General features: G+C 47.3%; 1 protein-coding gene across 3 annotated transcripts in view; it reads left to right on the top strand.

Annotated features, from left to right (window-relative positions):
- The window catches only part of PTPN3 (protein tyrosine phosphatase non-receptor type 3), a 710,747-nt gene that overhangs the window by 352,878 nt on the left and 341,090 nt on the right, over nucleotides 1–16,779 (top strand). For all 3 annotated transcript variants that reach the window (XM_033930629.1, XM_033930631.1, XM_033930630.1), the window contains exon 7: nucleotides 6,802–6,854. In XM_033930629.1, the coding sequence (XP_033786520.1) occupies nucleotides 6,802–6,854 (53 nt within the window). The remainder of the gene's footprint in view (nucleotides 1–6,801; nucleotides 6,855–16,779) is intronic.

Here is a 16,779-nt window from a genome sequence, read left to right as displayed (position 1 = left end):
GGCATCATTGTACTGCCTTGGAGGTTAGAATGGCATGAGAACTGGAGTGTGTGGTGCAGTGGTTGGATCTACAGCCTCAGCACCCTGGGGTTGTGGGTTCAAACCCCGTGCTGCTCCTTGTGACCCTGGGCAAGTCACTTAATCCTCCATAGCCCCAGGTACATTAGATAGATTGTGAGCCCACCGGGACAGACAGGGAAAATACTTGAGTACCTGATTGTAAAAACCGCTTAGATAACCTTGATAGGCGGTATATAAAATCCTAATAAACTTGAAACTTGAAACTTGAGGTTTGGCTCCATCTGGAACCTGAGAATCTCTGTCTCCCTGGAAGGATCTCTGCAAGGAGGCTCTACCTGAGTACTGTCTGGAGCCATGAAAATTGGATTGCCTAGATTAGAGCCTCTAGAGGCTTGCAGTCTCCTCTCAGGAAGAGATTTCAGCTGACGATCTACCACGCTGGACATGAGATTGTCCAGACCCTTTCTGAGCAACATTTGTCCTTTGAAAGGAAGCCTGCAGAAGGTAGCCTTGGAGGAGAAATCTCCAGCTCATTGCCTGATCCAGATCATTCTGAGGGCTGAGATCAAAGAAGCCAAATCTTTGCTCATGACTCTGATTATGTCATAGAGAGCATTGGCTATGTAGTCCATCTAATAGGAGTTGGGGCAAAGGCTCGCCCTCAGCCAGCTTAAGCCCTTGCAACCTGGTGTTACAGGCGCATGTCACAAAGGAAACTACTGCAGCTGCCTTGATTCCCAAGGTTAGTGATTCAAATTGTCTTTTAAGAATCACATCCACTCTGTGATCCTGCATATCCTTTAATGCCACACCTCCTTCACTTGGTAGGGATGTGTATTTAGTTACCTGTGCTACCAATGAATCTACCTTGGACTGAACAAATAATGCTGACACTCCTGTGCCATTGGATACAGCCAAGCCATTGTCCTGGCTACTTTAAGGGATCTGTGACTAATACTCTGATGTTAGGATGCCAGGAAAACGATGAAGACTGGACCTTTCTCTCTGCTCACTCTCCTGGGAATCTGAACCTCCGATGGACCATGGGGGTCATCCCCTTTATTGAGAACCACCACTGTATCTTACGCACTCGCACTAGCCTTTAATCCTGCTTCTCCCAACAGGGAGGAATTGCTCTGTGACAGTAAAGGTATAGAAATACTCATCATCTGAGTCTCCCTCAGAAAGGCCCACCAGATCCTGGCCAGGCTCTGACACTGAGGCAGATGTGCCCTGGGAGCCCAAGCTGCCAGACTTCCCCTGGGAATCTCGTTCATCCAGATAGCTCTCCACATCAGATTGCCAAATTCTAGAGAAAATGCTGTATTAGGCAGTGCAGAGTCCCCTTTAGATGACTCCAGCTGGCGTCTCTTGGGCTCTGCGGCCTCCACGCTCCTACATTTAGAATAACTACCATTCTGTGGGCTCTGGAAGGGTTTTACTCCCAACCGATAGGCTCCCTGATCATTCTTCAGCCCTAGAGAGTGAAGGGGAGGCTAAGCTGGCCACTACCCCCTCCCCCATCACATGCTGAGTGGTACATGGTGCAAGGGTGCTCTTTGGGCACCCATCCAGCACAAACCTGGCATGAATTGAGGGTAAAGGAGGTACAGGACTCCATACCAACCAGTTTTGAGGTAAAACAAGGTGTTTTGAAGGTTCTGGAGAACTTTGAAAAAAAATTGGGAAATCCAAGAAGGACATCACAGCAGCATTTTGACTCTAAAATGCTTTAACTAAAACAACCCCCCCCCCCAAAAAAAAAAAAAAAAGATTTTGGAGGTGGGGAAACCTAAGGGAAGGGGCAAAAACCTGAAATAAAATGGCTTTTGCCCCCCTCCTCCCCTTTCTGATTTTCTTCATAGGTTGTAACATCCTTACTCACTGTGACCTGTCCTAGAAATGTGCTGCAGCCTGCCTCAGCTTCTAAGGTAGCTGGATCTGGGAGAAAAAAAATCACTTCCTCCAACGCTAAATCCTTGGGCTGCCAGTTGGATCAGTGTCTGTCTGAGCCTCAAACCCCCTTACTTGTATGTATAATTTTAATTTTATTTTATGTGTAGAATGGACTTTGTATTATTTCTGTATAGACTACAAAGGCAGGTGGTTCTCGCGTAAACAAGACCTGTGCCAGATCTAGCAATAAAGTTTGCTTGATCATCCCATACTTGGATAGTCCTTAGTGCTTTTTGTTGCCATCTAGTACACGTTCTTCATCCATTTCTTTGGTCACCCAGTTAAAGAAATCAGTCAGGTTCATTTGGCAGGATATTTCTTTGGTAAAACCATGTTGCCTCGAACCTTGCAACCTGTTGGATTCTAGGAAGTTCACTATTGTTTCCTTCAGTCTAGCCTCCATTATTTTCCTATCCATCAAAGTAGGGCTTACTGGCCTTTAAAAAAAAACAACAAACTTCTCTGTGCCCGCTTTTGTGAACGGGAATATCTACAATAATTCTTTACACTTGAAGGACTTTGAAAGTCTCTCTTATTTGAATTACTTCCTGAGAATGAAGCGTCTCATAGTTTGTACACTTAATGCTGTGTACAATACGCAGTGAACACTTCATCAGCAGTGTATCAGCCTATCACAGTGTTCCTTCCTCAACAAATTTCCCTTGTGACCTGGATGTCACAGCAATGTTCCTTTGGTTTAAAGAGACAGACTTCAACTTCCTTAGGGGCCTGATGCACATGTGCTGTTTGCAGCCATTGTTGAGCAAAGACCAGGAGTTTCTCCTTCCTGCAGCATTCCCATTCTTGTTGGTTAGACACTTGTGCATTGCTTTTGCACACTGACTTTTAGGCATATGAACATTCTGCCAGACTTATGGTGAAAGCTCTTCCTATTCCTTGAGTGAATTTTTAAGTGCCTGACAAATCCTATGACATTGACTAAGCATGCACACTCCCTGCTGAATTCTGAGCTCCATTTAGTAGATCTTCCACTACCTGCCACTGAAACCTGTTTTAAACTGCAAATCCTATAGTGTTCGTTGGCTGAATGTACAAATCAAGCTGTGAGCTAAGATTTTTCCTGTGAAATTGAATAGAAACTTTCTACAGATACATGCAGCATTACAGTGTGCTTATGCTGTATATTTGTCTATATTGGGAACTTCGTTCTCACCTTGGCTTAGGACACTTGGAGGGGCATAATCAAAAGAAATGCCTTAGTCCGTTTTGGCCTAAGTTGCCCAAAGTCAGACACGGAAAAAGGTACATTTTCAAAAAATACGTCCAGCTGTCTGATCGCCCAGACCGCTAACTCGTCTGTCTTTATACTCCATTTTCAGCCAAAAATTTGTCCAACTCACAAATGCCTAGAAAAAGACCTTTTGGGCGTGGGAGGGGCTAGAAAGTGATGGACTGGATACCCAAACATTGCACCAGAGTAGTGGGGTACCATATAGGTCACTGCTGTGAACTTCACAAAAAGGGTGCCACATACACATCTCACTATAGCTCCCTTATAGGTTATGGTGAGCCCCCCCAACACCCCCATAATCTACTAGACCCACCTAACTACCACCCCAATAGCCCATATGGCTGCAGGGTTTTAGGGAGGATGGACATTTTTCAACATGAATGCAATGATTAGAGTGGCTTATGGGCCTGGGTTCTCCTCTTCGTGATTCACTAACCCATGGTTCCCAAGACCATTTAAGCCACCTCTGTGCAGCTCTACTAGGCTTTCCTATGCCAGGCTGCCAGGTGTTGATGTTCTGGAGGTAGATATGTAAAGTTGTTATTACGATTTTTATGGGGGTGGGGTTGTAAGGTTTGGAATGAGAGAGACAAGACAGCTTCCAGAATAGGTGCTATAAAGACAAAGAAAGAGAAAGAGGTAGAGAGAAAAAGGGGGGTGGGGAGGGTGATGTTCCAAGCTTCGGGTTCCAGAGAGAGAGGGGTGATGCAGAGAGGAGGCATTTATAGCTTGGAATCTTTTTCTAAATATAGAAACTATTGTATGTCCCAGTATCTTTCTGTTTATAATTTGTAAACTGTTTGAAACAATGGTTAGTTTAATTGATAAGAAAGATGTGATACTTGCATGGTAGATGGATTAGTCTCTGGCTTCTTCCCATTCAAATAGCCTATCTTCTTGTTAAACAATCCAGTCTGGCTGGATGCTTAATGTATGTGAATTCTGTGCAGGAGCATTTAGGACAGGGGTGTCCAATGTCGGTCCTCGAGGGCCGCAGTCCAGTCGGGTTTTCAGGATTTCCCCAATGAATATGCATGAGATCTATTTGCATGCACTGCTTTCAATGCATATTCATTGGGGAAATCCTGAAAACCCGACTGGATTGCGGCCCTCGAGGACCGACATTGGTCACCCCTGATTTAGGATCTATCTGCATCAACATTCCAGAGTCAAATTGATATAACGTCCCATAGGCCTTTGCTGACGTTGGTTAGGCCAACCGAAAATGTTGACTGCTAGCAATGCTAGGCTGACAGGTGTGGGGGACAGTGATGACTGGGGCAGTGTGTGGGGGTCTGTACTTTGTGTCTGCAGTGCTTATCTGGTCACTTTAGATACCTTTTGTGGATTTAGACCTGGTTTTAGGTGGCCTTAGTCACAACGTCCAAGTTCCGTCTTGGCAGTGTTGTAAAACTTTCGGTTATACATGCAGTCTGACTAAGTCTAGGATGGCCCTAATCCTGCCCTCGACACTCCTCCTGACACACCCCTTTTAGCTCTGGTCGTTCAGCAGCACTGTGAAGGCCTAGGTCATTTTTAAATACATTTAAAACCCGGTTCGATTATCGGCACTTGGACGACTTTTCTTTTAAATCGTCCAAGTGCCGATTTAGGCAGGTTTTTAGACGTTTTTCTGTTTCGATTATGAGCCCCTTGATGTTAATGACGATTTACTGTGCCTTATAAATTGCATTGGGCTTTTTTAAAAATGAAATGCAATTGATAGATCCAGTGAATAAATAGCTATACAGTGTGCCAAATAACAGCTTTGAGGGTAAGATAATTTTTTTTAAACAAAATAACAGTGTAAAAAAGAAAAGGGGCATGTTGATAATTAGAAGCTAGATCAGCAGACAAAGCATTTTAGAACCAGGCCATTTTACCTTGAAAGTGGTTTTGACGTTTCTGTAAATAGAAGAATCACAATTTGTATACGTACTGAAACCATTAGTGCTGTTCCAACTTTCTATAGTTCAATATTGGCCATCTGAATGCTCTTAGGCACAGTTTATTGCAAACTGTGTGCCGCAGTACACTAATGTGCCGTGAGACGCCGGGGAGGATGAGAGGCGCTGGCAGCGGCTGACTGCCTACAGGATGTGCCTCTCGCTGCAAGAGGCACATCCTGTAGGCAGTTAGCTAGCACCAGCTCATCTCTGCGCCTTTTCCCTTCCAGCACCCCCCACTGGTGGCTCAAGACCCCCGTCTGGAGGGCCTTCGCGCATGCACAGACGTCAGCGTTATAATTTCACGCATGCATGCAACATTATCGTGTTGATGTCCGTGCACTTATGGATGTCCTCGAGCCACGAGCCACCACATTTAGTATGCTGTGGCTTCTCATAGTTTGAGAGACACTGGTTTATAGGATCACACATGGTAGTGCCTGTCCGTATGACTAACATTTAGGTGCAGCCATTTATGCCAATGAAAACTAGGCCTACATGCCTCTTCGCCTAAGCTGTGTGCATATTGGGCATATTCTATTACAGTGCGCCTAACTTTTAGGTTTGTGCATAACTAGCATTACCAGATTTTTTGTTTGGAAAATCTGGACCGCTTAGCCCTGCCCCAGGCTCGCCCAGTTCTACCCATCCCTGCCCCAGCATGCCCCAGTCCTGCCCCCAGTCCCGCCTTAGCTCTGCCCCAGCCCCACCCCCTGCTGCCAGCTCTGGTTGGGCAGGAGGGCAAGCGACATGATGACATCACATGTGTGTGACACCATCGCATTGCCCTCCTGCCTGACAGCGATTTTGAGGGAGACTTTTCAATAGCCGGACAAAGTGTCGGGTTTTGAGAAGCCGTCCGGACCCCTGGACATGTCCTGCAAAGGGGAACATGTCCGGGGAAATTCGGACATCTGGTAACCCTACGCATAACACACCCATGCTCCTCTCCTGGTCATGCTTCCTGTCTGAGATCTGCACACTATTTTATAGAATATGTTTAAAAAGTTATGCATGTAAATTCAAATTAGTGCCAGTTGTTACTTGTTAATTGGCATTTATGACACTGACTGGCTTGTCAATTAAGTGGCACATGCAAATTGGCAATGTGCGCAGATTTGCGCATGCAATTCTGGTCACACTATACAGAATCAAGTCCTTAATGTCTTAATCCAGTGGTTCCCAACCCTGTTCTGGGGACAGTCGGGTTTTCAAGTATGAATATGCATGAGAGAGATTTGCATATAATGGAAGTGACAGGTATGCAACTCTCTCTCATGCATATCCATTAGGGATATCCTGAAAATCTGACTGGCTGGTAGTCCCCCAGGACAGGGTTGGGAACCACTGCCTTAATCCATTGAATGAGTATACATGTCACTACAGTCCTCATTACTAGTTGGCACCTTAGTACGGGGACCATGGATTGAATATACCATTTAAACCCTTAAAGGATGCTTGCGGCTGAAGTTTATTGACCTTGCACAGAAGGAAGCTTCCACTGCTGTTGTCCCAGCTGTAGAAAAAGACTATCACATTGAACTCGCCAGGGAAAAAATGTTAGTCTCTTTAATTCACTGGAGTTGGCTGAACATTTATTGTACTTATACTTTTACTTCTTTCCAGGTTAACTTGCCCTCTTAATTCAGCTGTTGTCCTTGCATCATACGCTGTACAGTGTGAGTAAAACTACCATTTCTGTTGAATATACTTGCTGCAAATGAGCAGAGAATTGTGATTGTTGGGTTTGTCCACTTTGGTACAGCAATCAAGTTGTAGGTAATACCTTTTTATTGGGTAAATATTTTTAATAATCTTTAGAGAGTTAGTCTATCCTGAAGGAGGATAACACTGGAAAGCTTGTTCAGGATACATCGTTAGTTCAATAACGAGCTGAAAGGTACACACTTAAGAGTGTGACATAAGAACATAAGAACAAAATAGAACATTTCCTTTTCCTCTATTTTCAAATTCATATGTCTATTCAAGGACAAGGTATAAAGAGTAATAAAGGGCCAAATTCTACAAACGCCGTCCTGATTGTAGGCAGCACTAGGCATCCTACTGCTGTCTAACCAGCCAATCAGGACACATGTTTTCTACAAAAAAAAACAAACTGAGGCATGCTGTCTACAATGGAGGAATCTGTTGTGGGTGCAGCGAGTGCCTAGGGAAGCTTAAGGTTGCCCAAGGCTGGTCGTGGTTTCGCCCGGAGGTGGCCTTAGACGAGCTTAAGTGGCCCTAGGCATTTCCCTAGGGCTGTGATAGGTGCCTGAAATGTAGGCCAATAAAATGCTGGCCTACATTTCAAATAGATGTGGCCGCTAAACTGATTGCAGCAAGGAAATATCCCTGCCGCGATCAGCAGAGCGACTGCGGCAGAGAACCCCCGAACCCCACTGCAAGTCGACTGGCAGGAGGGATGCCTACTCCCTCCCACCATCACCCCTGAACCCCACACACATACTGTCTGTGGCAGGAGGGAAGCTCACTACCTCCTGGAACCCCCGAAACAATACCCGGCAGGAGAGATGCCCAATCCCTACTGCTGCAAACTCCAAAACAATCCCCGGCAGTCACCCAGACCCCCCCCCCCCAGACCTTTAACAGCAAGGACAATTGGAGAGATGCCTGCTCCCTCTGGCCGGCAGGCCCGCCTCTTCAGAATGGTGGGCCTTCCCTTTCCCTGTGCATCCTGGGATGCATCGAGGTAGGGCCTAAGTCCCCTGATTGACCCAGGCACCTTAGGCCCCTCCCAACCAGACTCTCAGGATGCACTAGGAAGGGGAAGGCCTGGGTAACCAACTTCCTCACAATTTTTTCCAGCTTTGCTAGGCATCAACCCAAATTATTCAAAGTAATTAAAAATGGATGAAGATTATAAGGATTTGTAGTTGAATCTTGTGAGACTAAGAGATTGCGTCCCCAACCGATTACTGAGATCCCAAACAGAAAAACGGCTGGTCCTGCCACCAGGCCACTCACTCACATCTGTGACAGCCCGAAGATGCTCATATTCTCATTACATACTCAGAATGTGGCACGTCATCCCCCCATCCATAAGATCACTAGACTGTCTTTGGAACTTCAGAAAAGCTGTGAAAACCTTCTTCTTTACAAACCCAGCTTCTTGAAGACCCACGTCTACACCCCGTACGGATGGAATCCCAAAGACACTACCTAATATACCAAATGGAATCTTGCTAAAATTCGCATGCCACCGTAAATATAACCTGAATTATTACCACATTCTCTGACAACAAAGATGCACCCACCTGCATACAAAGGCTATTTCACTTCCTATTATATCTAAACTGAAAATGCTGCAATTTAAACCTCCCTATGTCCACTAAGTCTGTATTTGTAAGTCTAAATGTTATATTTATACTGTAATTGCTGTAATATAAACCCTTGTCCATGCTGTAAATGCTGTAAAGTCTGTCTCACTAAAATTTGTCCTACCTATAATATGAATGTACTCCTGTAACCCGTTCTGGGCTCCTTTGGGAGGACGGGCTAAATAAATGACTAAATAAATAAATAACAGATGAAACTTAACATGAATAAATGTAAAGTGCTGCAAATAGGAAAAAAAAATCATCTCTACTACAAGTACAAATTGCTGTGTTCTGAGTTAGGAGTCACTACCCATGAAATAGATCTTGGGTGTCATTGTGAATATTACCTAGAAATTTTCAGTCCGGTGTTTCATGGCTGCTTAGATTTTTCATCCCATCCCCCCAACGAGCTCAGAATGGGTTACAGATTAACATACACAGGGCTCCTTTTACAAAGGCGTGCTAGCAGGGTTAACGCGCGTGACTTTTCATCACACGCTAACCCCCGCGCTGGCTTGAAACTACCGCCTGCTCAAGAGGAGGCAGTAGTGGCTAGCACATCCGGCGGTTTAGCGTGCGCTATTACGCGCATTAAACCGCTAGCGCGCCTTTGTAAAAAGAGCCCACAATATACATTCAAAATGGATTACAATTTGACATACTTGCCTCACAATGCCATCCTAAAGGGAATTTCCCCCCTCCCCGCCCCATTTTTCAATTGTAATTTTCCACCAGCTGCCCCGATAATGTGGTATGGAAGGGCTCCTAACCTCACCAATGTTTTAAGGCCCACCAGTTGTAATCTACCCAAGGGCTATTAGGCCCCAAATGGGAATATTTAAGACCTCTCCTCTGCAAGAAGGTCACCAAATATTACTCTCATAGGAATTCCACAACCCAGCTGTCTTAGAGTGTTTAAAGATTATTTGAAACGTGATGGAGAACAAAATATAATTCTTTTGTTTGTCACTGGTGCACCCATACATTGAATACTTTGAGTAACTCTGACCACTGCATCTCTAAAAGTGTATTGTGCAACTAGAAAAGATTGGAGAAAGATGAGAAGAATTACAAAGTGGATGGAATATCTAAACTAAAAAGGGTTGGAGAACAGACAAAAGAGAAGGGATATGATGGACGCTTATAAAACTGAGTGGTGTGGAATGCTTAAATAAAGAACATTTTTTTTTCTGTCAAACATACCATGATCATCAGCAGAATGAAAACAGATTGTAGAAACTTTTTTTTATGCAGTATGTATTGAATCTGTTATGGATAACATGGTGAAGGCAACCAATATAGTTGAATTTAAAAAAATTCCTAGAGGTAAAGTTCATTAAAAAATTAAAGCCTGGTAGACGAGAGTGTTGTTAAACTATGGAAATAAAATATGGGAACTAAATGTGCTTTATGGGATCTGCCGTTCCCGCAGATAACCGTGGGAAACCATCTCCATGCCATTCTTAAAGGAGAGCAGGAAGAATCAGTGTATGAATGGGCACAGCCACTGAACCTGGGTCTGAGGTTGTGAGAGACACTAGTGAATGACAGTCTCTGGTATCCAGGACTGATACTATGATGTCATAATGCTTCATTCCACCAATAAACATAGAAACATAGAAAACATAGAAAAAAGCGGCAGAAAAGGGCTATAGCCCACCAAGTCTGCCCATTCCAAGTATCCTCCCCCCCTGAATTTACTCCCTTAAAGATCCCACAAGAGTATCCCATTTTTTCTTAAAATCCGTCACGCTGCTGGCTTTTATCACCTGGAGTGGGAGTCTGTTCCAATGATCCACCACTCTTTCGGTGAAGAAGTACTTCCTGGAGTCGCCATGAAACTTCCCTCCCCTGATTTTCAGCGGATGCCCTCTGGTGGTCGAGGGTCCCATGAGCCAGAAGATATCATCTTCTGGCTCGATGCGTCCCGTGATGTATTTATACGTTTCAATCATATCTCCCCGTTCTCTTCTTTCCTCGAGTGAGTACAGTCGCAATTTCTTTAGTCTTTCTTCATATGGGAGATCCTTGAACCCCATGACCATCCTGGTGGCCGTTCGCTGAACCGACTCGATCCTCAGCACGTCCTTTCGGTAGTGTGGTCTCCAAAACTGAACACAGTACTCCAAGTGTGGCCTCACCATGGCTCTGTACAACGGCATCATAACTTCAGGTCTCCTGCTGACGAAACTTCTGCGGATACACCCCAATATTTGTCTTGCCCTGGAGAAAGCCTTCTCCACTTGATTGGCAACTTTCATGTCCTCGCTAATGATCACTCCTAGATCGCGTTCTTCCGTGGTCCTAACCAAGGTCTCACCATTTAGTACATAAGTTCTACGCGGGTTTCTCTTGCCTAAGTGCATTATCTTGCATTTTTTAGCATTGAAGCCTAGCTGCCAAGTATTTGACCATTGTTCCAGCAGCAGTAGGTCATGTGTCATATTATCAGGTAATAAGCATCTGCCTACTATGTTGCAAAGTTTGTCGTCGTCGGCGAACAGTGATACCCTTCCTCTAAGTCCTTGCGTCATATCTCTTATGAATAAGTTGAATAGAATCGGGCCCAGGACCGATCCCTGCGGCACTCCACTGATCACGTCCGACGCTTCAGATGGGGTACCGTTCACTACCACCTTCTGAAGTCTGCCGCTCAGCCAATCCCCAATCCATGTAGTTAGAATGTCTCTTAATCCTATCAATTTTAGCTTGTTCAGTAATCTTCGATGAGGGACGCTATCAAATGCTTTGCTGGTCCAAATATACCACGTCCAGTGACTCTCCGGCGTCCAGTTGTCTAGTAACCCAGTCAAAAAAGCTAATCAGATTAGATTGGCATGATCTACCCTGGGTGAACCTGTGTTGGTGTGGATCACGTAGTTTTTCTTCGTCTAGGATTGTGTCAATATGCTGTTTTTTTTTTTTATAATAATATTTCTTTATTGAGCAAAATCAGCAATAGACAGAACAAGAAAAAGCAAACATACAGCCGCATCTCCCATTAAGGTGCCAAAATAAATCAACCGTGGAACTTAGTAACAATACAACAGGAGAGCGCCCAGGCAAGAATGCCAGAGAGTGCCCAATATAGGATTTTACCATAATAATAATAATGCCCGACCCCCCCCAACAGCCTCAACCCCCCAACCCCCCACTTCCCCAAACCCAGACCCGTGTGAGTAGATGGGAAAAACAAAAGAGAACGGAGCAGAAAGAAAGAAAGAGAGAGAGAGGGAAGGGTGGCACAAAACAACGAGAAAAGAAGGAGTAGAGCAGACAACAGAGTAAGGAAAGCAGCACCCAACTTCTGCCAAAGATACCACCGCTGACAAGGCTAGCAGTTCAGCAACAAACTCCGCTCCCGGTGTGAAAGAGACAACCAATACCCCTCCCACACTTCCTGAAATTTGGTCCAACTGCCCTCATTCTGTCTCCCCACCATCCTACGCTCCAGCAGCGCTAAGTCATATAGGGATAAATACCACTGGGAAAAAGAAGGAGCATGGGGAGTCCGCCACGAGATTAGAATGGCCTTCTTGGCCAAAAGGAGAGCCTTAAACACTAACATCCGCTGTCCAGCCGAGCAGTGAGAGAGAGTCGCTCCATCATAAAAAAGAACTATAGGAGGGGTGCATGCGGGCAACGATGGAGAGATAGAGGACAAAAAGGTCCACACTTGCAGCCAGAAAGCCCGTATCCTGGGACAATCCCAGAACATATGTCCCAGGGTAGCAGAGCGCACATGGCACTTGGGACAACAGGCGTGAGTGGCGAAGCCGGCTCGATAGGCCCTCTGTGGAGAGATATACGCTCTGTGAAGGAATTTATATTCCTGCTCCCTATGGAGCATATTGCAGGACAGAGCACGCAGGAAGACAAAACAATAAGAAATCAAGGAGGGCAAAATAGCGCATCCCAGTTCAGCACTCCACGCCCCAGCCAACAGATCCGCTCTCTCGGTCGACAACGGGGACTGCAATGCGGCGACAAAGTAGCGCAGACGCGGAGCCGGATCCTCCCACAAACCCAAACTCAAACCAAGACTCCGCGCCACAGAGGGACGCCTGGACGACTCCCTGAGACTACGGACATAATGTCCAAGCTGTAGATAACCAAATGTGTCCACTCGATCCAAACCATAGAGGGACGCCAACTCTGCATGAGAAAGGAGAGTCCCCCTCTCCGTGAGCACATCCCCCACTCTACGTATCCCATGTGTATGCCAAAGCCGGAAGACTCGACTGTCACTACCGGGACAAAATTGCGCGTTGCCCACTAAGGGCAACATGGGAGTTTCGCTAAAATTAACCCCCAAGCGTTTGCAAAGCTGTTTCCAGATACATCTCATATAGGACCACACCACATGGCCCCTCTGGAAAGAGTCCAACCGTGCCGAAGGAGCATGCAACAAGAACAATCCCGAGACAGGAGACAGGAAGTCCCTGTCCACAGAAAAGGTCAGAGAGGAGGAACTCTCCAGGCACCAATCCCGAATCTGGCGCAAGCCACAAGCCAAGTTGTAAGCTCGAAGATCTAGAAGACCGAACCCCCCCTGCCCCTCCGGCAGCATCAATACGCGAAGGGGTATGCGAGGGCGCCGTCCCCGCCACAGAAAAAACCGCAGAGCACGGTACAGCTCCTCCAAATCCCCATGCCTCAACCAAATCGGTAAAGTCTGCAACAAGTAGAGCCACCGCGGCACAATCATCATATTATATAAAAAGACGCGACCCGCAAGGGACACCGGCAGAGCACCCCACAAGCGCAGACTCTCAACAGAAGACCGAAGCAGGGGTCGAACATTAATCTCATAAAGGCGCTTCAAAGTGGAGGGAATAAGAACCCTCAAGTATTTCACCTGAGCCGGGGCCTCCTTCAGAGGAAAGTCCGACCACAGGTGAGAAATACGCAGATGGAGAGGGAGCGCTTCTGACTTAGATACATTGAGTTTGAGGCCCGAAAGCTCCCCAAACTGCCGAAACAACTCCAGCAGTAAGGAAAGGTGCGAAACAGGGTCGGTCAAGAGAATCATGATATCATCTGCAAAGGCCAAACTACGCAGGGAGGAATCTCCCACCTCCACCCCCTCAAGCAACGGATGCGTGCGGATACAAAGCAATAACGGTTCCGAGAATAAAATATAAAGCAAAGGAGACAGGGGGCAACCCTGCCGAGTACCCCGCCGCAGAGAGAAAACCGGGGACGCTATCCCATTGACAAGCACAGCAGCCTCGGGATTAGAGTATAGAGCACGGAGAGCGTTCAGATAAAAGCCATTCACCCCATAACGAAGGAGCAACGGAAAAAGGAAGGCCCACTCAACCCGATCAAAGGCCTTCTCAGAGTCAAAGCTAATGGCCAATGTGGGCTGTCGCCGAGAGTCACAATGGGCCAAAGCCAGTAAAAGCTTCCGAACATTATGGCCTGCCTGACGACCCTTCACAAAGCCCACCTGGTCCAGTCCCACCAGGGAAGGGACAAGGGGAGCCAACCGATTAGCCAATATCCGGGCTAGAATTTTAAGGTCTACGTTGATAAGCGAAATGGGCCTATAAGACCCCACCAAGAGAGGGTCCTTTCCCGGTTTGGGCAGTACCGTTATCAGCGCCCGATTCGAGCCAGGCGGAAATGAACCTCCCTCCACCGCCCGTTCATAATACCGCCTCAGCGGATCGGCCACAAACCCCTTCAAGAGACGATAAAATTCCCCGCCAAAGCCATCCGGACCCGGGGATTTACAGAGAGGCAAGGTTTTAATAACCCCCAAGACCTCCTCCCCAGATATGGGGGAGACCAAGCTCGCACTATCAGCCTCCGAAAGCCGAGGCAAGGGCAGCGAGTCCAAGTACGCCTGAATCGAAGAGTCCCGGTCCACCACCTCCGCTGAGTAAAGAGAGCTGTAAAAAGAGACAAAAAGCTGTTCAAGTTGAGGCTGGGCTGTAACCAGCTTCCCCCCAGCTCCTGTAAGTGAGGTGATGGAGGAGGACCCTCTCCGCGCTCTAGTCAGCCGTGCCAGCATTCTACCCGGGCGATTACCAAACCTATGGAGGCGATATTTAAAATAAAATAGCGACTTGTAGGCTCGTTCATGTAAGAGGGCATGGAGCGCTGTCTGGGCCGCCCGAAACTCATGTTTGTGGGATAGAGTAGGGGAATGTAACACTAAGAGCCTGCTCTGCCGTACTTTACGCTCGAGAGCCAAAATCTTGGTCGCCAACAGTTTCTTCCGTCGGGCACAGTATGCTATTACCGCCCCACGGAGCACCACCTTGGCTGCTTCCCAAAAAAGAGCTCCGTTATCCGCATGCACCCCATTGAACTCAACATACTCCTTCCACTGCATCTCCAAATACTGTTTAAAATCAGGATCAGAATAGAGCGCTACCGGAAAACGCCAGCGCCCACCCCCAACGGGGGGCCCATCAGCAAAGCTAATATCCATCCAAACCATAGTATGATCAGAAATAGCCAGTACCCCAATCTCAGCCTGATGTACTGCATAGAAGGAGGAACGGGAGAGAAAAACATAGTCAATTCTAGAGGAGGAATCATGCACTTGGGAAGTATGAGTAAAATCCCTCTCATCAGGATGAAGGGTTCTCCACACATCCACCACATCCAAAGCCTGCATCCAAGCACACAGCCCATTATCCGATCTCCCCGAGGACCCAGAAATCCCCCTAGAAGAGTCCAGAACAGGATCCAGAATAGAGTTGAAATCCCCCAGGAAAATCATATGGGTCCCAGGCAACAAGGTCACCGACAGAATTACCCCCAAAAGTTTCTTATAAAAGGACCGTTGAGCAGTATTGGGAGCATACACTGACATCAAGAGAACCGGACGCTGGCACAGCACACCCTGTACCAGTACATAGTGACCCTCCGGATCGGAAAGGACCCGAGATTGAACAAAAGGAATGGATTTATGCAGCAGGAGAGCCACCCCAGCCTTGGCCTTAGAAGAAGAAGCTGAGTAACACTGTCCCACCCAGGACTGCCTCAGCTTTCCATGCTCGTTCTCGGAAAGCTTAGTCTCCTGCAGGCCCACTATATCTGCCCTATGTCTGGCCAAATGCTGCAAAATCTTGGTTCTCTTTATCGGAGAGTTGATACCCGATACATTCCATGTCACACAACGCACTCCCCGCTTAGGCGGCATTTAGAGGGAAACTAGCAGAATCTACCAAACAAAGGAGAAGAGAACTCCTGCCGAGAGTCCCAGCCCTCCTCCCGGCAGCCACCCGTCCATCACACACACACAAACCACCCACCAATAACCACACAGGTCCTATCCCCCCACCCCACCAGCCACTATCCCTCTTCAACCCCAACTCCCCCCTCCCAGACCCCCCCCGCCCCACCCAAACCCCCCTCCCCCGCCCTCCCCCCCAATCCCCACCCCCAAACCCAACAACCCCCTCCCAGTCCCCCTCTGAAACCCCATTCCACCACTCCAGGAGAGGGTATGCCAAGGGCCCAAAGACCCTCCCCCCCTCAGCCTCCCATACAAAAACCAAGCAATAACAAAGCAAGATGGAAGAAAGGCAAGAGCCCGGAGTCCAGTACCATCAGCAAGAGCAGGACCCCAAAGGGAGAGGACAGCGAAGAAAGGTAGAAAACACATAGTCCCGCCTCGGCAGGACTCAACAACAACAATCCGGCTCACAAGGCCAGAAACCAGTATCCAATACTAACAAAAGTGACCCCCCACTCAGGGGCCACAAAACGAAGGTAGCCAGCATAATATGCTGCATCATATCTCAAGGGGAACACCTCCGGTGTCTCAAGGGTGTCCCCCCCCACATAGCAGAAAGGAACCTCAAGTCACTGTCAGGGTCCATCAAGTGCTCGGCTCCAGGTCAGGATACCACAGAAGAACCTGAGCCCGGGCGGCCTCGCTGGTGTCAAAGAGAAAAGGTTGGCCCCCATGAAGCACTCGAAGCTTGGCAGGATATTGCAGGGTGAAGCGTAGTTTTTTCTCAGTGAGTTGCTTGCAGACGGTCGAATAGCCCCGACGTAGAGATGCCACCTGTGCAGAATAATCCTGGAACATCAGAATACGCTGGTTCTGGAACTGTAAATCCTTTTTCTGGCGATAGGTGCGCAGCAAGAGATCTTTGATAGCAAAATTGAGGATGCGGAGGATCACCACGCGTGGCCTGGTCGAGCCCTCCTGCCTCCTGCCCAACCGATGCGCCCGTTCAATACGCAGGGGACCCAGGCCCCGCGTGGCCATCAGCTCAGTCGTCAACCACGCTTCCAGGGT

Source organism: Geotrypetes seraphini, chromosome 2 (assembly GCF_902459505.1).
Source record: "Geotrypetes seraphini chromosome 2, aGeoSer1.1, whole genome shotgun sequence".
NCBI classification, from domain to species: Eukaryota; Metazoa; Chordata; class Amphibia; order Gymnophiona; family Dermophiidae; genus Geotrypetes; species Geotrypetes seraphini.
The sequence above is the reverse complement of the archived record's forward strand: the minus strand, read 5'-3'. Positions and strand labels throughout refer to the sequence as shown.